The 24,944-nt window shown below is 34.5% G+C and overlaps 1 protein-coding gene across 1 annotated transcript in view; it reads right to left on the bottom strand.

The window, feature by feature from the left end:
- Dnah6 (dynein axonemal heavy chain 6) overlaps positions 1-24,944 on the bottom strand; it is a 260,955-nt gene that overhangs the window by 200,118 nt on the left and 35,893 nt on the right. Inside the window, exons 6-13 of the mRNA XM_074050092.1 lie at positions 23,341-23,475; positions 23,132-23,252; positions 22,199-22,328; positions 20,361-20,529; positions 19,746-19,862; positions 18,357-18,557; positions 4,696-4,816; positions 2,182-2,333 (exon numbers count right to left, since the gene is read on the bottom strand). Coding sequence (XP_073906193.1) covers positions 2,182-2,333; positions 4,696-4,816; positions 18,357-18,557; positions 19,746-19,862; positions 20,361-20,529; positions 22,199-22,328; positions 23,132-23,252; positions 23,341-23,475 — 1,146 coding nt within the window. The remainder of the gene's footprint in view (positions 1-2,181; positions 2,334-4,695; positions 4,817-18,356; positions 18,558-19,745; positions 19,863-20,360; positions 20,530-22,198; positions 22,329-23,131; positions 23,253-23,340; positions 23,476-24,944) is intronic.

Here is a 24,944-nt window from a genome sequence, read left to right as displayed (position 1 = left end):
CCTTCTTTGTCCCATGGACATTGTGCTGCCCTCCCCAGCATCAATTCCATTCCTTTCTTGTTGGGGCGGTAGCCCTGTGACTGAGAGGAAATTGATCACTCCTTCAGAAACAGAGTCCCCTTGATCGCTAGACAAACACAAGCATGGCTTTCTTTGGCTTAAAGAGATTGTATTAGGGTAGACTTCTGACCTTAGCTGATCCAATCAGAAAGAGGCCTGGGATTTATGTTTATGACTAAGAGAGATTGTGTACTCAGAGCCCCAATATCTCCTTCTTTTTATTTGTTTACAAACAGAAATAACTAGCTTGTGGAGCTTTCAACAACCATTTCACAAATGTTGGGGAATGTGTGCCTTACGACGGAAAATGACACATCAGGGTCCAAAAAGGAAAATGAAAGAAACCGAGTCCTTGGTACCAATGGGTCACTAGATAAAACTACCTGATTATCTACTCAATCTCTGGACATTTTAGGTATATAAACCCATACATTTTCTGGTGCTTAAGCAAGTTTGAATTCAATTTTTTTTGGCTCAGCATATAGTAATGCCCAAAAATGTTTGTTGACCTTGAACTAGCAGGCAAGAGCAGGGAATACACTGGAAGCAATAGGCATAGGTAAGGACTTTCTCAGGAACTAAGAGAAAGGATTGACAAATGGAACTACATGAAATTAAAAAGCTTCTGCACAACAAAAGAAATGGTCTCTAAATTGAAGAGGCCACCCACAAAATGGGAGAGAATCTTTGTGAGCTATACGTCAGACAAGAAATTGATAACCAGAATATACAGGGAGTTCAAAAAGCTAAACTCCCAAAAAATCAGTGACTCAATAAAGAAATGGGAACTGAACTAAACAGAACTTTTTCAAAGGAAGAAGTCCAAATGGCCAACAACATGTAGAAAAAATGCTTACCATCCCTGGCCATAAATGAAATGCAAATCAAAACCACACTAAGATTCCAACTCACTTCTGTTAGAATTGCTATCATCAAGAACACAACCAACAACAAATGTTGGCAAGGATGCAGGGGAAAAAGGAACCCTCATACACTGCTGGTGGAATGTAAGCTAGTACAACCACTATGGAAAACAGTATGGAGGCTCCTCAAAAAACTAAAAATAGAACTGCTATATGATCCAGCAATACTACTCCTAGGGATATGCCCGAAGGAATGTGAGTCAAGTTACAACAAAGGCACCTGCACACCTATGTTTATTATAGTGCTATTCACAATAGCTGAGCTATGGAAATAGCCACAATGCCCCACTAATGATGAATGGGTTAAGAAAATGTGGTATTTATATACAATTGAATGTTATTCAGCCACAAAGAAGAATAAAATTTTGTCATTTGCAGGTAAATGGATGGAAGTAGAGAACATCATCTTAAGTGAAAAAAGTTAGCAAGGCTCAGAAGACCAAAAGCTGCATGTTCTACCTCATATGCAGATTGTAGACCTAAAACAAATGACAGCAATATTATGGGGTCCAGGTCACATTAAGGGAAGACCATGCATGGGAGGGATAGGGCAAGGGAAGGAAACTAGCAAAAATGCCATGTTTCTCTTTTTATCTTTTATGTTTTTCCTCCTACAAAATTGGAGAACAGGAGGAGGAAAAGGTTATGGAAGGGAGGGGTTGCACCAGTGAGAGGAGGGAGGTGGTGAGGAAAGGGGTAAGAGGGTGAATACAGTGCAAATAAAGCATACACATATATTTAAATAATAATAGTAATAATAATAATAATATAATAATAATTAAGTGTCTCTGACATTACCAACACTGCCAAATATGAAATAAATAGGTGCTCTGTTTAACCTCAAAAAATGCTCGTTGATAATGGGTTCATTACCTCTTCAGAATCCCTAAAGGATTTTGCATTGATTTCGTTACAATTTTGTTTTTACAGTATGTGATATATGTGTATTTATCCCTTAAGTGTTTTTTGTTTCCTATTAAAATGTAGTATGGAAAAAAATAAATCAAGTCAATAATTATTAAAAAATGCTTGTTGAAACTGAACTTACTCTAATTATATGTATAATTTTCTTTTTAACAGATTAGTATTATGTTAACTTCAATATTTGCAATAAAAGAAAATTAAGTTTTTTCACAGTAGAAAAATCATGAAATAATTGTAGAGAACATAATTAAAATTTTTCTTAGTTCACAGTTACCTCCAAGCATCGCAAAGGTGATGGAATTAGTTTTTCTTTTAGCTGCTTAGTATCAATGAGCAACAATCCTACATTTCTGGTTGGTTTTAGAGCTATGGCATCCTTGTGCTGTTTGTGATATTTTTCTAGTTGGTCACTAAAGAACTGGACATCTACATAAAACAATTCACATAAAATATAAAATTTATCATATTAGATTTCAAGGGATCATAATAAAATATATTATAATACATTGGATTAATAAATGTATATATGTATTTATACTGTTATCCATTTCTAGAGTATCATATAATTCTAAAATTTTAATTAACAATGCTTTATAATATTTTGTTTTTGTAATAAAAAACAATATTTTATAGCATAAACATGTTTTTTGGCTTCTATTGAGATGAGAGATGAAAATAACTTCTCAGGCATGCCTTGTTTTATTATGCTTCACGTTATTGAATGTTACAGATACTGTGTTTTTAACAAATGAAAGCTTGTGGCAACCGTGCTTTGAGGAAGTCTACTGGTGCCATTTTCTAACAGCTTAGATTATTGCTAGCATTTTTAGCAATAAAGTATTTTTAACTTAAGGTATATACATTGTTTTTAGACATAATGCTACTGCACACTTAATAGACTGCACTGCACTGTAAGCACAGCTATTATATACACTAGGAAACAAAAGTTCTGATTTGCTTTATTGCGATATTCACTTTATTGCAGTGCTTTGGAACAGAGTTCACGATATCTCTGAGGTATGCCCAAAATTGCCTCAGAGGATCTAACCTAAAACAGAGCAGATTCTAGAGTTAGGTTGGACTTTATCTAAGCATTCTCTGCCCTACATAGTACCTGAAAGTAAAGCATTTTGAGGATCTTCACAATAAAATTTGAAACAAACGAACTCAAAAATTGCTAAAGTTATTTCCATCCCTCTTCCCAACATCTCTGCACCATTCTTTCTCCTCACATCACGGCTAACACATTTGTCAATTTGCATCTGGCATATGCTGCAGTTTCATTTTGATAATCTTTCTGCCTCCATTTTTCCCCTTCTCTTACCCACCTGGAACCAGTTGGAAGCCTGATTATCCTTAAATACCTTTTTATCATACCACTGACCCAAACCAGTTATTTCTAATGCACATACATCTCCAAACTCATGCTTGTCATTTCAACCCCTGTAACCTCTTGATCTCTCAGAAACTAACGAATTTAGAAGATCTTATTGATTAAATTGTGTGCTGCAATGCCAGGCTCCACACCTTACTGTGACCATGATGGTACGCATGGCCTGAGAGGCATCATGTCCTCACGCCCTGCCAGTTCACTGCAGTTCACACTCAGTGTGAGTGTTGTGAAAAAACAGTGGAAGTAGGTTTATCTCATTTTTTTGTTTGTTTCTAATTTGGGGCCCTACTTTGGTGTCTCTGACAAATTAGTATCTCGAAAAGTACAGTTTGTTTCAGATTTCTGAAAGTTAAGGGACAAAACAACCAGATAAAATATCTACTCTTGCACTAGATCCTGGGCTAAGCCATCTGGAAATTGCTTTATTTGGGGAGTATGAAATAAGCTTGACAATTATTTAACAGTTCACCAAATAATGAAGGAATTGTTGCTGTATTTTTTAGGAGGTGTGATATTTTTATTTTGGTTCTATAGAAAGATGTTTTTATGACATGCTTATGAATTATTTAACTTAGAGATGGAATGTTTATTTTAAAATACTTTAGCATAATAAAAATAAAAAGTTGAAAGAAAAACAGAAAACATGAATGCTAGCACATAAGGCAAAGTATCAAAGTGATTATTTCTGAGTACAAAAAATAAAGCCATAAAGCTAATTCATAAAATAAAAAAGAATACGAATGTTGTTCATGTTTTTAAATGGTAATAAGAGATAATATAGACTTCATTTTCATCTGAGAATGTTCTTGCCTGAAATCTTACTTGGATATTTTAGATTATTTTCTTTTGTTAAAGATATTAAGTCTAACAAAATAATTTTTCCCTGGGCTTAATTTCATGACTAAGAGTCATGAAAAAAAAAAGAGCAACTCAAATTCTTGAGATAGAAAAAGTTACATAAATCTTATTTAATGGAAACTGCAGAAGTATGTATGTGTGTGTATATATATATATATATATATATATATATATATATAAGTATGTATGTGTGTATATATATATATATAAGTATGTATGTGTATATATATATATATATATATATATATATATATATATATATATACCTTTACCATGGACAAATCATACAGCCTTATTACAGAGTACAATTATGGAAAGTGCTTTCCATAATTTCCTGAAATAAAATAGTAGTACCAAGTAAAGATAAAGGGAAAAAGTAATTGTATGGAAAATAACCTAGAATTGAATATTCTTATTTTTTGTTGGGACTTTTTTGGGCTACTATTTCTGTCATTTAACACCACCAAAGAGAAACCTAGACGATTGTAAACCTTTGCATCTGCATAGAAATAATTATTAAGGACATGGAAAACTTACCCGGTTCCTGAAGTTTAAGAGCTTGTAAATCAAGACTTTCATTTTCCTTGTAGAATATCTGGAACTTTTTAAATGTAGCTGCATATAAGTAGGCAGACCCAAATGCTGCATGAATGGTTTCCTAAATGTTATAAGCAAAGACAAAGAAAACTAAGTTTCTCTTAAGCAGAATTTAATTCAGTATAAACACACACACACAGGGTTTCTCTATGGCTAACAGGATGCTTTCACTTGGGATACATGAGTGAGGAAAGATGCCATCCTTATGTCACGGAGCACTTAATAGTTTCAAAAGAATCCATCTTAGTGTGGCCTTTGAAAAATTATTCCTTGTGATTGAAAGGAAGGAAGAACACTTGCAGGTTTTTATTCTGCTTCATGGTGAACTTACATATCACTAGTTAAACATATGGCAGAGAGACAATTTCTGTTTCCTAAACTGCAAACTTTATGTCTTAGTTGAAATATTTTTGAGCAAAGGCAAAACTGTTTAGCATGCCTACAAAATCACTTGCTTAATCTTACTGTTGAATCCTCTGCACTGAACAGTTTCTTATTCCAAAATGTTCTTCCTCTTTTCCCCTAATGAAAACCTTTGCCTGTCCTGTAACCTCAACTATTTGTGAGGCAGAGATAGGAGGATCCAGGTTTGAGGCCAGCCTGGGCAAAAAGTTAGAGAAACCCTATCAGAATCAGTAAGCTGGTATGGTGGTGCATGCTTGTGATTCACTATATGGAAAGCCATCGGTAGGAGGGTCATAGTCTGAGGCTAGCCCAGAAAATGTGAAAACCTATCTGAAAAATAACTGAAGCAAAAAAGGGCGGTGGCTTAAGTGATGGAGTGCCTGCCTAAGTAAGCATGAGACCCCGAGTTCAAAAGCCAGTACCACAAAGCAACAACAGCAGCAAAAAACCCCATTTTCCTTACTTCTCTTAAATTTGGCTCTAACCTCTCTTTCCCCATAAAGTTAATTTTTCAAACCAAGATAATCATTTCTAATTATTCCAGCCACTTTAATACCTGTATTCAATGTATATTATCATGTGTTCAAGGCCTCTGAAAGGCAGTTAGGATTTGTTGGTTGTTAGCCTTGGGCCAAGACTCATAGGCTGCACTTTATACCTCCCCCTTAAATCTCTTACCAAGACTTCTTGCAAATGCACAATTTGTCTCAGAGAGACAATTAGTGTAACAAACCCAACACAAGCAGTGCTAGGGAAAAGTGGCTCAAAGTCATGCTTTACAGTGGGTAGGCATAGTATACACCCTGTATGTCTATGTTTGGTTATTCATTTTTTTCTTTTGATAGGCTCCTAAGTAATCTAGAATGTTGCTGTTTCTTTGTATTAAAAACTGATGAAAAAGTAACTGTGTAAAGCTACATCTCTGTTGAGCTGATTTAACAGTGTCTCTGATATGTCTGCCATCAGGCAGATGACAGAAACATAATAAGGCCTATGATGGAAAGGTCCACTAATATTAAAACTATGATTTAAAACCTTCTTTATTTTAAGATAATTTCTGACTCACAGTAAAGGTGTTGGAACCATACAAATAAGTCCATATATCCATCATCGAAATTTCCTAAATTTTAACAATTTACCATATTCGCTTTATCATTCTTTCTATAGACAAATCATTTCACTCTAAATCATTTGGGAGACTAAACAGTTCATCTTTCCCAATTCAAGGCTGTCAAATTCATTCTAGCCTTCTTCCTTCCCTATCGTAACTCCCTTGGGTTAAGTAACCTCACTCCATTATCCACAGTATGTTTAGTTAGTTGCTGTTCTTCAGAATATACAGAAAGTAATTTCAGAGATGCTAATGCTCTCATACCACTATAAAAAACAGAGCCTACTAACGATACTCCAATATTTACTGGTACCCTAAAGGAATATGGTCAAACTACTGTGTTCAAAAGCTAATCTGACACTTGAGAATTATAAGCTCAGCTTTGTCATAATTTGCATTTTTATCATGAGAGATGTAGAATTTTTTTTATATGTTGTGAAGCTACTTTTTAGTGAATTTTCTCCCACTCATTTTGACCATTCTTCTACCTAGTTTTGTTCTCCTCCCTGTTTCCCATTGCAAGAGTTCTTTAGGTGTAAGGAATATTAGCCCTTAGTTATGATATATAATAGAAAATAGATTTTTCCAGCTTGTAATTGTATTTTTACTTTGTGAGTTTTTTTAGCCTTGTGCAAAGCTTTTTAAAATCTTTATGTATCAAACTTATCAATTTGTTCTATTATTTCCTCTGGTTTTGAGTCAGACATAAGCATGATCTTTTTTTATGAACAAGATTATAGAATAATTTACTCATGCTTTCTTCTGACACTTATATAGTTTTAGTTTTAAAAACCTGATTCATTATTTTTATGTAAATGCTGGATATGGGTCTAATTTCATCTAGTCAATATAGCTAATCATTTGTCCCAGGTCCATCTATGAAAAAGTCCATATTTGTCTTACTGATTGGAGATATTATATTTTTCATTTGATAAATTTCTCTAAGTACTTGGATGTGTGTCTGGGTTTCTAGTTTTTAGTCCACAGGTCTGATGTCTATTAATGGGATAGTACTACACTCTTTTAGTTGTAGAGTAATAATATTAATACTTAATATTTAGTAACTTAGTACACTTCATGGCTTTTCTAGTGATTTTTGCATGTCTATTTTTACATAATAGTTATATTACAAACTTGATTAGCTCTGCAAAAAGCTTATTAATATTTTTATTGGCATGTATTAAACTCATAAATTAACATAGAAAGGAATTGACCCATTTAAGAACATTTATCTGATTCTATTTTTGCATATTCTAGAAAATTTCAAACAAAATACTTGAAAGTTTTCTATGTATGTATTTTTATCATTTCTTATTAGGTTATTCCTAAATACATTGCCATCTTTGTTGCTGTTATGGAGGGTTTTTTCATCCAAGCATTTTCAGTATTTCTACAACAACTTATGTAGCATTGTAAATATTTGGTCTTTAACATTTGATAACGTTCCTTCATGAACCCACTTGGGCTTGGTGCTTTTTGTAAGGCCTAATTTCCTCTTTTTTTCCTATGGATACTGGCAAGATATCTATTTCTATTGTGGCCAATTTTAGTAAACTTGTTTCCTTAATTTTTTTCTAGGTTTAAAGTTTATTTTAATAAATGTCTATAATGTAATCTTTTAGGACTTTTAGTGTTTTTTCCTGTTTTAGTGATTATTATCTTGACATTTCTCATTGATTGTGTTGGTTAAGTTGTCTATAACCTTACTTTTTTTTTTCTACTTGGTCTTCCTTATAATGAGAATTGTGTGTTAAGTGTTCTTACTTATGTTCCATTTATGTTTCATGCTATCTTTTTGCTTTATGTCATATTTAATGTTTATTGACTTAAACTCTACTCTAATATTGATGTGTGCAGAAAAGAGTTAACATAGCTGGCCTAAAACTGTTTTGCTTAGGAAAGCCTGCTTGTAATGTTGGCCTTTGCCCAGCATTTGAAAGCTTAAATTTCAGAAGGGTTCCCATCATTCCCTCACTGGGAAGAGTGGCTTACTGTGCCTGAATTGTTTGTGAAAACAACATGATTTATGCTGAGCTGAGCATCAGCTTTCCTTCTAGGAGTCTAGCATTTTGGGTCAGAGTTTCTTTATGGCCATCAACAATAACAACCTGGGCAGTGAGCTTCCATGCTGAACTGTATTTCACATGTGTTGTCACAACTCATTGCTGGGGGTGTTAAGTGGTTCTGTGTGCCTCCACTGGAGAGAACACCTGGAAGCGCTGAGCCTGTTTTCCCCTGGATCCCCTACCACAGGCCTGTTCCTTTGTGCTGACTTTGCTTCATATTCTTTCACTGTGATCAATCAAAGCCACAGTACAACTATATGCTGGGTCCTGTGAGTCTCCCTAGCAAGTCATGGCATGTGGGGATGGTTTGGAGCTCTCCGACACAGGACCTGAACTCCCGGTTTCTTGTTGATATTTGTGTCTACACCACTGGGCATCCCTTCATTTTAGCCTTTCTGAGTCACATTGCTTCACATTTCTCTCTCACAGTGAACACATTGTCTTGTTTTGTGAGTCAAGTTAAAAATCTTTTTGTTATTATAGATGGATTGATTCACATTTTTACTGCTGATATATTTGGTCTTAACTTGGTCATATTTTAAAATGTTTTGTCATTCCTTTGTGTTTCTTTCTCTGTGTGAGATCTTTTAAAAAATATCACTAGTCATCTGTTTCCTCATTAACCTTCCAGGATTTGATTTGTTGGTTTTTAGTAATATTTGTTAATTCCCACCAATTACCTCTGTATCAATCTACAAATATTCTATTTTCCTTTTATTCTTTTTTTTCCCTTTGTTTTTTTATAGTCACTTAATTTCTAATTTATTTGAATATACTTCATTTATATATTAGTTTCTCATCCTATCTCTGCCTTTGTTTTAGGTTTACACAGATCTATAGTTAAAGTTACATCAAATACTCACCATTGGGTTTTTTCCCCCTAAAATTACCTCTTTCTTAGTTGAGTGGAACTCATCTTGTGTAGATTCCTGGTCAGTAGCAAATTCCCTGGGCACCTGCATATTTAAAACTGTTTTTCTGTAGCCTTATGTGTAAAGGACTAGCTTTGCTAGATAAAAATTTTTGATTCACACTTTCTTCCCATGAGAGTCTTAAAAATTCTATTCTATTATTGATTTGCTTTCTATGTTGTTTTAAAGAAGTCTGATGATAGTTGAACTCACTTAACTACATAAGTTATTTGATAATTTTTCTTTGAAATCTCGAGTGATTTTTCTTTAGCTTTAAAATATAATAGTTTTAAGAGGTTACATCGCAGAGCTAATTGTTCTGGATCAATTTTCCAAGGCATTTGGTAGGCGCTTTTAATATATAGATTCAAATTTTCTTTTTGTGGACTACACTTATGTTTGTTCCTTGTTTTGTTCTCCTTCAGAAAATATGTATATATATATATATATTTTGTTCTTTGACTTTTTTATTACAATTATTTTCTTTTTAATCCTTCTTACTTATTTCATCTCATTGAAAGTTGTTTTTCTGTCTTTCTTCTATGTCATTATTTTTTCCTGTACTTTCTTATGCTCATGTAAACATTTAACTTGAGTTCAATCTCCCTTGGGCACTGTTTAACTTAGTTTTCATTTCTGAGATGATTTTGTCTTTCCCCCCATTTCTATTTTTAATTTTGAACTTTTGATTCAGTGTGGTTTTCCATATATCCAAATGCTTCTTTGAGGATAGTTACTTCAGTTTGTAGTGTTGCTTTTACTTCATCTGTCTCAATTCTCACTTTTTGTTTTCTCCTAATAATAACTTAGCATATAATTTAATCTATCTTAATTTTTTCAGCTCATGAATTTGAAGTGATTTATAAGATTCACAGTTCAAAAGCATTTTGTTGGTGTAGCAACACACAGTCTGTTATTTTATTTTATGGAGGTAACGAAAGAGATGGGTACATTCTGATTTTTTTGGTTCTTGTGTGTGATACAAACCTTGCATTTCCACCAGTTGCTTCATCTCCCATACACCACCAATGTTCAAATAATAACTTGTCTTCCTTCTTTTTTTTTTAAGTTTTTAAAATTTCTTTTATTCATATGTGCATACAATGTTTGGGTCATTTCTCCCCTCTTTCCCCGCCCCCTTTCTTCCCCCCCGGCCTCTCCCTGTTCCCCCCACCCTCTTGAAACCAGGCAGAAACTATTTTGCCCTTATCTCTAATTTTGTTGAAGAGAGAGTATAAGAAATAATAGGAAAGACCAAGGGTTTTTGCTAGTTGAGATAAGGACAGCTACACAGGGAGTTTACTTGCATTGCTTTTCTGTACTAATGTGTTACATTCTAAATTAATTCTCGAACTAACCTTTTCTCTAGTTCCTGGTCCCCTTCTCCTATTGGCCTCTGTTGCTTTAAAGTATCTGCTTTAGTCCTTTGCATTGAGGACATCAAATGGTATCTTTTTTTTTTTTGGGTTTCTTGCCTATCCTCGTACCTCCCTTGTGTGCTCTCGCCTCATCATGTGATCAAAGTCTAATCCCCTTGTTGTGTTTGCCCTTGATCTAAAGTCTGCATATGAGGGATAACATACGATTTTTGGTCTTCTGGGCCTGGCTAAACTTGCTCAGGATGATGTTCTCCAGTTCCATCTATTTACCTGCAAATGATAAGATTTCATTCTTCTTCATTGTTGAGTAGTATTCCATTGTGAATAAATACCACATTTTCTTAATCCATTCATCAATTGTGGGGCATCCTGGCTGTTTCCACAACTTGGCTATTGTGAATAGTGCTGCAATAAACATGGGGGTGCAAGTGCCTTAGGAGTAACTTGTGTCCCGTTCCTTTGGGTATATCCCCAAGAGTGGTATTGCTGGATCAAATGGCAGATCTATGTTTAGATTTTTAAGAAGCCTCCAAATGTTTTTTTCCAGAGCGATTGTACTAGTTTGCATTTCCACCAGCAGTGTATTAGAGTTCCTTTTTCCTCACATCCTCGCCAACACCTGTTGTTGGTGGTGTTTCTAATGATGGCTATTCTAATGGGGGTAAGGTAGAATCCTAGTGTGGTTTTGATTTGCATTTCCTTAATGGCTAGAGATGGTGAGAATTTTTTCATGTGTTTTTTGGCCATATGAATTTCTTCTTTTGAGAATGTTCTGTTTATTTCACTTGTACTTTTCTTTATTGGTTCATTAATTTTGGGAGAGTTTAGTTTTTTGAGTTCCCTATATATTCTGGTTATCAGACCTTTGTCTGATGGGTAGCTGGCAAATATTTTCTCCCACTCTGTGGGTGGTCTCTTCAGTTTAGAGAACATTTCTTTTGTTAAGCAGAAGCTTTTTAGTTTTATGAAGCCCCATTTGTCTATGCTATCTCTTAGTTGCTGAGCTGCTGGGGTTCCATTGAGAAATACACCTATTAGTTCCAAAGTATTTCCTACTCTATCTTGCAGCAACTTTAGAGTTTGGGGTCTGATGTTAAGGTCCTTGATCCATTTTGAGTTAATACTGGTATAGGGAGATAAACATGGATCTAGTTTCAGTTTTTTGCAGACTGCTAACCAGTTTTCCCAGCAGTTTTTGTTGAAGAGGCTGTCTTTTCTCCATCATATATTTTTAGCACCTTTGTCAAAGATAAGTTGGTTATACTTGTGTGGCTTCATATCCTCGGTCCTCTATTATGTTCTACTGGTCTTCATGTCTGTTTTTGTGCCAGTACCATGCTGTTTTTATTGCTGTTGCTTTGCAATATAGTTTGAAGTTGGGTATTGTGATACCATAAGCATTGTTCTTTTTGCTGAGTATTGCCTTGGCTATTTGTGGTTTCTTGTGTTTCCAAATAAATTTAATAGTAGATTTTTGAATCTCTTTGAAGAATGTCATTGGGATTTTGATGGGAATTGCATTGAACATGTAGATTGCTTTTGGGAGTACAGCCATTTTTCACTATGTTGATTCTGCCAATCCATGAGCATGGTAGATCTCTCCACTTTCTATAGCTTTCCTCAATATCTTTCTTCAGGACTTTGTAGTTTTTCTTGTAGAGGTCATTCACATCCTTTGTTAAGTTTATACCTAGGTATTTGATTTTTTTTTCAGGCTACTGTAAATGGAATTGTTTTCATATATTCTTTCTCAGTTTGTTCATTATTAGTATATAGAAATGCTAATGATTTTTCCTTATTGATTTTGTATCCTGCTACCTTGCTATAGCTGTTGATGGTGTCTAGGAGCTTCTGAGTAGAGGTTTTTGGGTCTTTAAGGTTTAGGATCATATCGTCTACAAATAGGGATATTTTGACAGTTTCTTTACCTATGTGTATTCCTTCTTCTTGCCTAATTGCTCTGGCTAGGAATTCCAGTACTATGTTGAATAGGAGTGGGGATAGTGGGCATCCTTGTCTTGTTCTTGATTTCAGAGGGAATGATTTCAGTTTTTCACCATTAAGTATAATGCTGGCTGTAGATTTGTCATATATAGCTTTTATAATGTTGAGGTACTTTCCTTCCATTCCTACTTTTCTTAGAACTTTTATCATGAAATGGTGTTGGATCTTATCAAAGGCTTTTTCTGCATCTATTGAGATGATCAAGTGGTTTTTGTCTTGGCTTCTGTTAATGTGGTTTATTACCTTTATTGATTTTTGTACGTTGAACCACCCCTGCATTCCTGGGATGAAGCCTACTTGGTCGTGGTGAATGATCTTTTTGATGTGTTGTTGAATTCTGTTTGCCACTGTTTTATTGAGAATTTTTGCATGAATGTTCACTAAGGAAATTGGCCTATAGTTCCTCTTTTTGGTGGTGTCTTTGCCTAGTTTTGGGATAAGTGTAATTACTGGCTTCATAAAATGTGTTAGGCAGATTTCCTTCCCTTTCTATTTTGTGGAACAGTTTAAGGTTTAAGTTTAAGTTTAGTTCTTCTTTAAAGGTCTGATAGAATTCAACAGAGAATCCATCAGGTCCTGGACTTTTCTTTTTAGGGAGACTCTTGATTATTGCTTCAATTTCATTTTGTGTTATAGATCTATTCAGGTAATAATGTCCTTTTGGTTCAGTTTTGGATGATCATAAGTATCTAGAAATCTTCCATTCCTTCAAGATTTTCAAATTTATTTGAATATAGGTTCTCAAAGTAGTCTCTGATAATTTCCTGGACTTCCATGGTGTTTGTTGTTATCTCCCCTTTTGCATTCCTGATTTTACTGATTTGGGTTTTTTCTCTCCTCATTTTAGTCAGGTTTGCCAGGGGTCTATTGATCTTGTTTATTTTTTGAAAGGACCAACTTTTTGTTTCATTAATTCTTTGTATGGCTGTTTTGGTTTCTATTTTATTGATTTCAGCTCTTATTTTTATTATTTCTCTCCTTCTTGTTCAGCAAGAAGCTGCTTTGTGCCCTAGGATATGATCTATTTTGGAGAAGGTTCTGTGGGCTGCTGAGAAAAATGTGTATTGTGTAGACGTTGGATGAAATGTTCTGTAGACATCAACTAGGTCTATGTGATCTATGGTATGTTTTAGATCTAGGATTTCTTTATTAATTTTTTGTTTGGATGGCCTATCTATTGATGATAATGGGGTGTTAAAGTCTCCCACAACCACTGTGTTGGAGTTAATATATGCTTTTAGGTCTTTCAGGGTATGTTTGATGAAATTGGGTGCGTTGATATTGGGTGCATATAGGTTGATAACTGTTATTTCCTTTTGGTCCCTCAACCAAAATAACCATACAAAGAATTAATGAAACAAAAAGTTGGTCCTTTCAAAAAATAAACAATATCGATAGACCACTGGCAAACCTGACTAAAATGAGGAGAGAAAAAAAACCCAAATTAGTAAAATCAGGAATGCAAAAGGGGAGATAACAACAAACACCATAGAAGTCTAAGAAATCATCAGAGACTACTTGGAGAACCTATATTCAAATAAATTTGAAAATCTTGAAGAAATGGACAGATTTCTAGATACATATGATCATCCAAAACTGAACCAAGAGGAAATTAATCACCTGAATAGATCTATAACACAAAATGAAATTGAAGCAGCAATCAAGAGTCTCCCCAAAAAGAAAAGTCCAGGACCTGGTGGATTCTCTGCTGAATTCTATCAGACCTTTAAAGAAGAACTGATACCAACCCTCCTTAAACTGCTCCACAAAATAGAAAGGGAAGGAAAACTGCCTAACATATTTTATGAAGCCAGTATTACACTTATCCCAAAATCAGGCAAAGACACCTCCAAAAGGAGAACTACAGGCCAATCTCCTTAATGAACATTGATGCAAAAATCCTCAATAAAACAGTGGCAAACAGAATTCAACAACACATCAAAAAGATCATTCACCATGACCAAGTAGGCTTCATCCAGGAATGCAGGAGTGGTCCAACATATGAAAATCAATAAAGGTAATAAACCACATTAACAGAAGCCAAGACAAAACCACTTTATCTTCTCAATAGATGCAGAAAAAGCCTTTGATAAGCTCCAACACCATTTCATGATAAAAGTTCTAAGAAAAGTAGGACTAGAAGAAAAGTACCCCAACATTATAAAAGCTATATATGACAAATCTACAGCCAGCATTATACTTAACGGTGAAAAACTGAAACCATTCCCTCTAAAATCAGGAACGAGACAAGGATGCCCACTATCCCCACTCCTTTTCAACATAGTACTGGAATTCCTAGCCAGAGCAATTAGGCAAGAAGAAGGAATAAAAGGAATATAAATAGAAACAGTCAAAATATCCCTATTTGCAGATGACATGATCCTATACCTTAAAGACCCAAAAAACTCTACTCAAAAGCTCCTAAACACCATCAATAGCTATAGCAAGGTAGCAGAATATAAAATCAATAGGAAAAATCATTAGCATTTCTATACACTAATAAAGAACAAACTGAGAACTAAACAATTCCATTTACAATAGCCTCAAAAAAAAATCAAATACCTAGATGTAAACCTAACAAAGGATGTGAACAATCTCTACAAGGAAAACTATAAACTTCTGAAGAAAGATTTTGAGGAAGACTATAGAAAGTGGAGAGATCTCCCATGCTCATGGATTGATAGAATCAATATAGTAAAAATGTCTATACTCCCAAAAATAATCTACATGTTCAATGAAATTCCCATCAAAATCCCAATGACATTCATTAAAGAGATTGAAAAATCTACCGTTAAATTTATGTGGAAACACAAGAAGCCACGAACAGCCAAGGCAATACACAGTAAAAAGAACAATGCTGGAGGTATCACAACACCCAACTTCATACTACATTACAAAGCAATAGCAATAAAAAAAGCATGGTACTGGCACAAAAACAGACATGAAGACCAGTGAAACAGAATAAAGGACCGGGATATGAAGCCACACAACTATAACCAACTTATCTTTGACAAAGGTGCTAAAAATATATGATGGAGAAAAGACATCTCTTCAACAAAAACTGCTGGGAAAACTGGTTAGCAGTCTGCAAAAAACTGAAACTAGATCCATGTATATCACCCTATACCAAGATTAACTCAAAATGGATCAAGAATCTTAATATCAAATCCCAAACTCCAAAGTTGGTACTGGAAAGAGTAGGAAATACCTTGGATTTAATAGGTATAGGTAAGAACTTTCTCAATGGAACCCCAGCAGCTCAGCAACTAAGAGACAGCATAGATAAGTGGGACTTCATAAAACTAAAAAGCTTCTGCTTAACAAAAGAAATGGTCTCTAAACTGAAGAGACCACCCACAGAGTGGGAGAAAATATTTGCAAGTACACATCAGACAAAGGATTGATAACCAGAATATATAGGGAACTCAAAAAACTAAACTCTCCCCAAATTAATGAACCAATAAAGAAAAGGGCAAGTGAAGTAAACAAAGCTTTCTTAAAAGAAGAAATTCAAATGGCCAAAAAACACATGAAAAAATTCTCACCATCTCCAGCCATTAAGGAAATGCAAATCAAAACCACACTAGGATTCCACCTCACCCCCATTAGAATAGCCATGATTAACAACACCATTAACAACAGGTGTTGGCGAGGATGTGGGGAAAAAGGAACCCTTTTACACTGCTGGTGGGAATGCAAAGTAGTACAACCACTTTGAAAAAAATTTGGAGGCTTCTTAAAAGCTAAACATAGATCTGCTATATGATCCAGCAATACCACTCTTGGGGATATACCCAAAAGAATGTGACACTGGGTACTCCAGAGGAACCTGCACACCCATGTTTTTTGCAGCACTATTCACAATAGCCAAGTTATGGAAACAGCCAAGATGCTCCACTACTGATGAATTGATTAAGAAAATGTGGTATTTATACAAATGGAATTTTATGCAGCCATGAAGAAGAACGAAATGTTATCATTCGCAGGTAAATGGATGGAACTGGAGAACATCATTCTGGGTGAGGTTAGCCTGGCCCAAAAGACCAAAAAGCATATGTTCTCCCTCATATTCGGACATTAGATCAAGGGCAAACACAACAAGGGGATTGGACTTTGAGCACATGATAAAGTGAGAACGCTCAAGGAAGGTATGAGGATAGGTAAAACACCCAAAAAACTGGATAGCATTTGTTGCCCTCAACGCAGAGAAACTAAAGCAGATACTTTAAAGTGATTGAGGCCAATAGGAGAAGGAGACCAGGAACTAGAGAAAAGGTTAGTTCAAGAAGAATTAACTTAGAAGGTAATACACATGTACAGGAAAGCAATGCAGGTCAACTCCCTGTATAGCTATCCTTATCTCAACTAGCAAAAACCCTTGGTCCTTCCCATTATTGCTTATACTCTCTCTTCAACAAAACTAGAGATAAGGGCAAAATAGTTTCTGCCTGGTAGTGAGGGGTTGGGAGGATTTGGGTGGGGGTTGGGGGAAGGGGGGAGAAATGATCCAAACATTGTATGCACATATGAAGATAATAAAAAAAAAAATAAAACCAGACCATGAAATGTTTACTACCCTGAATTTTAGTATATGAATACACATACTCAAATATAATACTGTACCTCATAAATATGTATAATTATTACATGCTAATCAAAAATTTTAAAAATGTTTGAGACAGAAATGTTCACTACTCTGATTTGATCATTACTGTATGTGTGTGTCAAGTTATCATATACCCCATAAATTTGTATAAATAATTAAAAAGTATATGATTATAATTATAACCATATATAGCTTTATGAGATGAACAGATTTAAATACTGTGCTCATTTTAAGTTACATAAGACTATATGTATAAGGTATACCTATGACTAACATAGGCAAATATTAAGCTTGATAATTATAAAGGTACTTGGGTGTTAAGGATAAAAGACAGTTGCAGTGAGGTGAGGGTCACATTCTTGTTTTCCACACAGGAAACTAAGGTTACCAAGATCAAGGGAGAAACACACCAATGAAAGTGCTGTGCTTTCCCTTCTCACACAAATATTCTCTATAAACATCTTTTAAGAACTGGGGCATTTGGGTTGGGGTTGTTGCTGAAATGGTAGAGTACCAGCCTACCTGCCAAGTGAAAGAACCCCAGTTCAAACCCCAGTACCACAAAAATAAACAACACAAAAACAAACAAATTAAAAAATTGGGTCAGTTAAGTTGAAAATTCTAGAATATGGACCACTAATGTTAAAGTCTTTAATTATGCCTTAGTATTTGCATTTAAGAGATTGTGGATAGATGTTATTACATTTCTTTTCTAATGGGCCTCAAATCAAATAATTATACTATGTTTTAATAAAACATAAGACATTTAATAAAAAAATGATTTCAATTAAGAGGATTGTGTTGGCTGGTAAGCCATCCTTGTTCTGCTTGTGCCTTTCAGCATTCTAAAAGCCTTTACTGCTTTGCTAGAAACACATGCAAATGATTGCTAATGACAGGTAACTGTTTTAACAGATATTTCAATGCTTTTAAAATGATAATGCTTAATAGGACAATTTTTATGATATCAACATTATTTTTGAATTTTACTGTTTAGAGATTAGGTACATACCATTTTTCACAAATAAAACATTTAATGATAAGACTGAAGAAAATATATTACTCAACTTCCTAAAAATTGAGTCTACTATAAAATAATTTTGGTAAAAGTAAATATACCTTTATTTGAGAGATAATTGTGTGAAAGTTCTTATCATCTTCAAATATAGCTGATAAGCTTGGCCCAGATCCACAGGTTTTCTCCTCAAGTTTGTTGTTAATGTAAGGGCTGGTGAAAGCATCAAAATACGAATCAGGCACAAGATTAGGAACGGACAACACAGTGTTCTGAAAATGATTAATTGCACTGGAAATACCATCCTGTCAGAGAGAAAAGCATGAACACAAATGTAAACACATAGGTGATCATATGCATGAATATTTTTGAATTTTCTGAATTAAATAACAATAACTCATTCAACCAAGTGAAATGTGTGCTGATTCTGAGTATATGACAAATCAGAAGATGCAGCCCTGTTTCAGGACACATATTTTCTCATTAAGAAAGAGGCAGATAAAAGAAAATTGTAACACATTGTGATGAGATCCATGTGAGGTGTGAATAAAACTTTAGAAGGTCATAAGGCAAGGAGGTCAAGGTAAGTCTAAGGGAAAGTTTAAAGGCATGGTTAAAAGTTTATATTATTTGACCAATAATTTCTATTCTAGAATATAACCTAAGAGAAAAAAATTAGACATATGAACAAAGATTTATATGTAAGGAATTTCACTGCAGCATCACTCATAATAACTAGAGGAATACTTAAAGTGTTCAAAAATAGTAGTATGGTTATATAAGTTATCAGACATCTGTACAATGGGAAATTCCATACCCTTTCAAAATGATAGCTCTAAAAATTATTTAATGACATGGGGAAAACTTATGATATAATGTCTAGGGGAAAGGGTGAGAGAGGGAGAGAGGGAGAGGGGAGGGAAGAATGAGAGAGAGAGAGAGGGAGGGAGAGAGAGAGAACTTATATATGGTATCCTAAATCAAACACACATCAGTAACTATGTATATAATCTCATAGCAAGTTAGTTATGTAAGCATATCAGTTGTATTAAAACAAGACTGAAAGAAAACATGGTGGTTACTTTAAGATGCTAAATTTGTGGTAATTTGTTACAGAGCAATAAATAACTAAAACAATAAAATTCTCTCAGATGCTGCATATTTTAAAAAAGATTTTGAAAATGGTGTTTACAACAGAGTGATTTCTTAGACTATTAGAGGGATGCCTATAGTCAATTTTAAAATACAGAATATGTCCTTTTGGTGGTGTGCCTATTCAAGCTCCTGATCAGCCTCAAGTTAAGGAAAATGTGATAAATTTTTAGATAGTTTGTATGGAGAGTTAATGCTGGAACAAAACAATGTTTTTCTCGCTCTTATAAACACTTTGGAGACGTGGCAACTGCAGTCCTGCCATGCATCTGACAGTAAGGCAGTTCCTTCATTTTTCAAAAAAATGCTTATTTACAGATATTGTATGAAGACGCACACACCACAAAGTCCTCCAAAGAAGGCTCGAAGACTAGTGACTGGATGGTCAGGATCAGTTCTGAGAGAAACATTGGGATGAAAGAGTCATCTTCTTCCTGTTTTTCCATCACAGGGGCCACCTAAAAGGATTCACATGTGCAGTGTTACACAGGTATGAGTAGCAAGGTGCAAATTAAAACAAACACATGTAAACTTACATTTATACAATTAACTGAATTTGTAATCCTGGCATGTGGAAGGAACAGCTTTCAAAGAATTAATAGACCATTGGAAAAAAATAAAGGTAAATTTTGAAAGATGACATGGAAGTGTGAAATGTCTGTCTGTAAAAACACTACCAATAAAATAAAAAGGCAAGCAATAAACTGGAAAAACGTATTAGCAATGTATAGCATATTACAGCTATACATATTAGCATGCAGAAAGTTAATAATATTTAAATACAAATGGAGTTGATATACTTAGTAGAAGCAAACTAATAATATAATAACTAATGCTTCAAAAGAAATATTTTCAAAAAAGGTCTTTATCTCCTCAGTACACATAAAAGAACATGATTTGTAATAAGCACTCTTCAATAAACACTAACTAATGAGTTTTATTTTGTCTGAGGATACCTTTTTGTCAGTGACTTCAGTCTTCTCTTCAGTAATCCATTTCTGAATGACATCTGCTGAAGGTGTTCGTTTTAGTTTGTCAGTGAGATAATTCAAAAGAGAGTTCGCAGAATTTACTGTTAGGATGTGCAGTGTGTTCTCAATTAGATAGTCATTTAGATGGATAAAGCTTGAAAAGAAAAGGCAAACACTGTCAGTTTTCTATATTCACTACATATTTTTGACAGTGACTACAAAGCAAGTATTTAAAATTTGAAATATCATGATTTCTCCTTGATTTTTGACCTAAAGCAGATTTATTGTCCAGGAGAGTAGTTCTGAGACATTTTCCCCTTTAAAACACGGATATATTTAAATATAGAGAATCAATTTAGCTAGGAGTTCTAACTCTTCCAGAGGCTCTTTGATGAGAAATATAGTTGTTAAAGAAAATGCCCTGACTCATCTTCTCAAAGGGTCATGAGAGTGTTTTAAGATGCTTTAAAGAAAAACTCTATGCATGCAACATCTGTGATTTGCATTGTAATGGTAAAAGTGTCATTGCTATTGAATAAATGTTGTTTGACAGCAATTGTTGATTCAAACATATTGATTTTGTTTCTTTACTTGAGTAATTAGGATGCAGACTGATCCAGCAAGGCATTAACAATAACTTTATTCTGTATGAGTGGAGCTCCAAGGTCTCTAGTACCTCTTAGCCGGGATGGTAGTCTTGGAGACTACTCACTGACTTTTGTTGCTACATAGACATTTTCATATATAAACCGGTACAAAGTTAAGATTTATTAAATAGACAGTGTTAATTGTTGGTTTAATTAGTGAGCACTGAATAATAATAGTTGATGCTTTATAGTTTTACAATTTTTCAGATAATGTCTGGTTATTTTGTTTGCAAGAGATATTTGTAATCATTAGGTTTTAGAATGATGGATAATCCACACTCTGAAATAGTCAAGGTCAAGATCCAATTGGGCAAGCAGGTGGCAGAGCTGGTGGGGTCCCAGAAGGAAGACTTCCCTCCCTGGCTCCCAGTTGCAAAGACTGCCTTAGGTATGGGATAGGATTTTGTGTGGTTCTGCAGTTAGCTCTTGAGTGACTGAAAGGAAGGAGCAGATCTTCTGACTTATTTGAGGAGGTCCACCAGTCTCTTTGTATCTCACTTCTCTATAGCACAGACTATTCTATTGTTGGTCTCTGTGCTCCAGGCCTAGCCAGTGGACACAAGGACTTAGAGATCAAAAAGGAGCTCTTGACCTTGGATTTGTACTCTAATCTCTACCAGTCTGCCCACCAGCTGCTTTCCTGGGTGGCAGTTGGAGAGGTGGGCTTCTAAGGACATGCATTCAGGTCACCATATTACTCAAATTCTATCACTATTAGTGAACCCTGTGGTGAAGTGTTTGTTTTTAATGAGACATCATTTATTTCCTAGAAAGAATTCTATTTTGTTTTAATTTTTTATTGCATACACTTAAACTGTACATGAAGTTTGGATACACAGTGTAATAATTATTCTAGTCATGCAAATTAGCATATCCCTCACCTTACAGGATTTATTTATTTATTTGTGCTACCGCGAACTGAACCCAGAGCTTGCTAGGCAAGCACTCTATGACTTGAGCCATGACCCCAGACTTTTTGTTTTTGTATTTTGTTTATGAGATAGGTTCTCACTACCTTTGCCCTGGCTGGCCTCAAACTTATGGTCCTTCTGATCGCTGCCTCCTCAGTAGCTGAGATTATTGGTGTGTGCTACCACATCTGGCCAGGGCTTAACTTTTAATGAGACTTGAGGTTGGATACTGAAATTTTTCTTGAAAGAAAGAGTAATCATTTACCATGTCAGCCTCATGCAATGATGCCTTTTGCTGGCCTGTTCTGTGTAAGTCATTTTTTCAGAATCTCCGTAAGTGGGCAACTCAAATGGCATTTCAGTGAGACCTGCATCCTCTGTTACTTTTAAAAAATCTAAGAAAAGAAGGCACAATAAGAATTCTTACACACAAAAAAACTCCATTTGTTTCAATATGGATTCAAAGAAAAAACAAAATTTAAAAGCAACAAAATCCTTTGATTCAAAAAGCATTTCAAATTCTAGACAATAGCCCAGTTACCTGAAAGAATTTCACATCAATGGATTTCAACTCAAGAACAGTCTGTTCACTAACTAGAATGTTCACTAACATTCCTGTTAATAAGAGTTATCTATAGAGCATGATACCTCTTTCCCAGGAATATCTTTATCCTCTTTTCTAGCTGTATTTGAGTCATCTTTTAGAGAATATGCCAGCTGGGGACAATCCTAAAATCCGTCCAGTTCCTCAATTTTAATTAACAAAGCTATTGCCTGTACTACTAGGTGAGGCCTTGAGTTCACTGTAGAATGCTTATGAATTAAGATTCTGAGTCTAGTTTAGGACTACTATACATAAGTGGGAGAATTGCAAGAAAATGTGGTATTCACCATATTTTTTCCCCTCCACAATGTACATTGAATTTATAATGAAGCAGAAATTTGGAACAAGTGAAAAAGACGATCACTATTTAAACTTGAGAAAAATAGAATAAGGTGGGTGTGATGCTGCATGTGTCTAGTTCCAGCACTGAGAGGTAGAAGCAGGAGGATTGTAAGTTTGAGGCTAGCTTGCACTACACAGTGAGACCCTGGATTAAAAAGAAAAGAAAGAAGAAAAAGAAATACAGAATAAAGAAGAGCTAGTGTTTTAGAGAGCTGCTACTTCTGACATATCTAGGTTCTTTGCCTTTCATACCGTCCTTAGATTCAAACACACAGTCATCAGGAATAAATCCTACAGCACGCAAAGCAATTCGACAAGCCTTCCTGACCACGTCTTTTGCCTCATTTCGGAATTCTTCTAGGCGCTCTGTCACCTAGACATTGATGAATATGAATAATTAGTGACACCAAAGTATCCATAAATGGGAAAAAATCTTAATCCTTGCTTACAACATTCCTTACCTCCCCCAGTCGTACGACTTGTGCAGCATTAAATTCCTGCAGGGTGTAGGTATGGCTTTTTTCAATATAACAAAGTCCCATGAAGCTCAATTGATAGCACAGTTCACTTATTTTAAGAAGAGCTGGTCTCAAATACTGAGTGAAAAACAGAACTTATCATTATTTAGTTTAAAAAGATCCTGTTTAAAGGTATAAAAACATGTGGAAAGAAAAATGGTCATTAAAAGCTCTGTATGTTAACTTGAGCTACAACTACAAAATGCATATATCAAATAGGAACACTTCTGAAACTTTTTTCAGAAAGAATTCTTTGAATTATCAAATTAATTTGTCTAAATTTCTTTCTTTTCACTTCAAAGAGACATACACATCTTTCAGTTATTTAAGGGATAAAATTGAAGGCAAGTTACAGAAAACTGGATTCTTTGTTTTACTTTAAGGACTTTACAATGTCGAGTCACAATGATAATATAGTAGAAGGATAATCTATTAAACTAAGAAGTTATAATGTAGAACAAAGCTAAACTTGACTTTAAAAGTTCAGTGGACAACAAACTGTTTTAGAAAACATTTTCAAAACATTAAATATAAAGTTAGTAGTAACCAGCGATCCCATTCCTAGGGATACACCCAAGAGAAATGAAAACATATGCTCACACAAAAACTTGTAATAACTGTTCATAACAGCATTATTCAAAAAAGTGGAAACAAACCAAGTATTTGCCAATAGATGGAGGGATAAATAAGATAGATATAGTCACACAAAGAAATATAATTTGCTATTGGAAAGAAATGCTACTTCACAACATAGATGAATGTTAAAACATTATGTTAAATGAGAAATGCCAATCACAAAGGACCAAAACTTTGACTCCATTTGAATGAGATGTATAGAATAGGAAAATCTATAGACACAGAAAATCTATAGATTACTGGCTGTCTAGAGCTGGGGAGAGGAACAGGTGAGCAGGGGAGAAAAATTATGAGGATTGACTATTAATGGGTAAAGGAGTTTCTTTTGAAATTATGAATATGATCTAAAATTCACTATAGTGTTGAATGGTCAATTATGTGAATACACTAAAATTATTGAATTATAAAATTATATAGGTAAATTATATAGTATATAAATTGCATATCAATAAAATTGTTATAAGAAACTGTAGGCACATGTGGTAACAAGGTTGGTTACTTAAAAAATCATGAAAACAAAAATTTCAAGGACAACTCTGTATTTCTTCCTTCAACCTAGTGCAGAGAGAGGCATTGGCCACCATAGTTGACTAACTGTAAATAAAGAACTTGTGATTAAGTGTGCTGAGCATTTAAGATATTTAAACCACCACAATGTCTGTGTTATTTAGGTCAATCCTAGCTTAAAAGGACAAGAATTTCCTAGTCAGACAGAGAGACTTTCAGCCTACAGAGAAAAAGATCTGAGAATTGAGAGAGTTAATTTTAAAGAAAAATCTAGGAAGAACTATTTTGTATATTTAACAATAAATTTATGATATGTGTAGTGTTCAAGATATAGTAAAGGGGTAAAGTAGTTTCAGATGACTAATGGATCCATAATAAAATTAGAGACGTAGGGATTGAACTTG

The sequence above is a fragment of the Castor canadensis genome, chromosome 12, assembly GCF_047511655.1.
Source record: "Castor canadensis chromosome 12, mCasCan1.hap1v2, whole genome shotgun sequence".
NCBI classification, from domain to species: domain Eukaryota; kingdom Metazoa; phylum Chordata; class Mammalia; order Rodentia; family Castoridae; genus Castor; species Castor canadensis.
The sequence above is the reverse complement of the archived record's forward strand: the minus strand, read 5'-3'. Positions and strand labels throughout refer to the sequence as shown.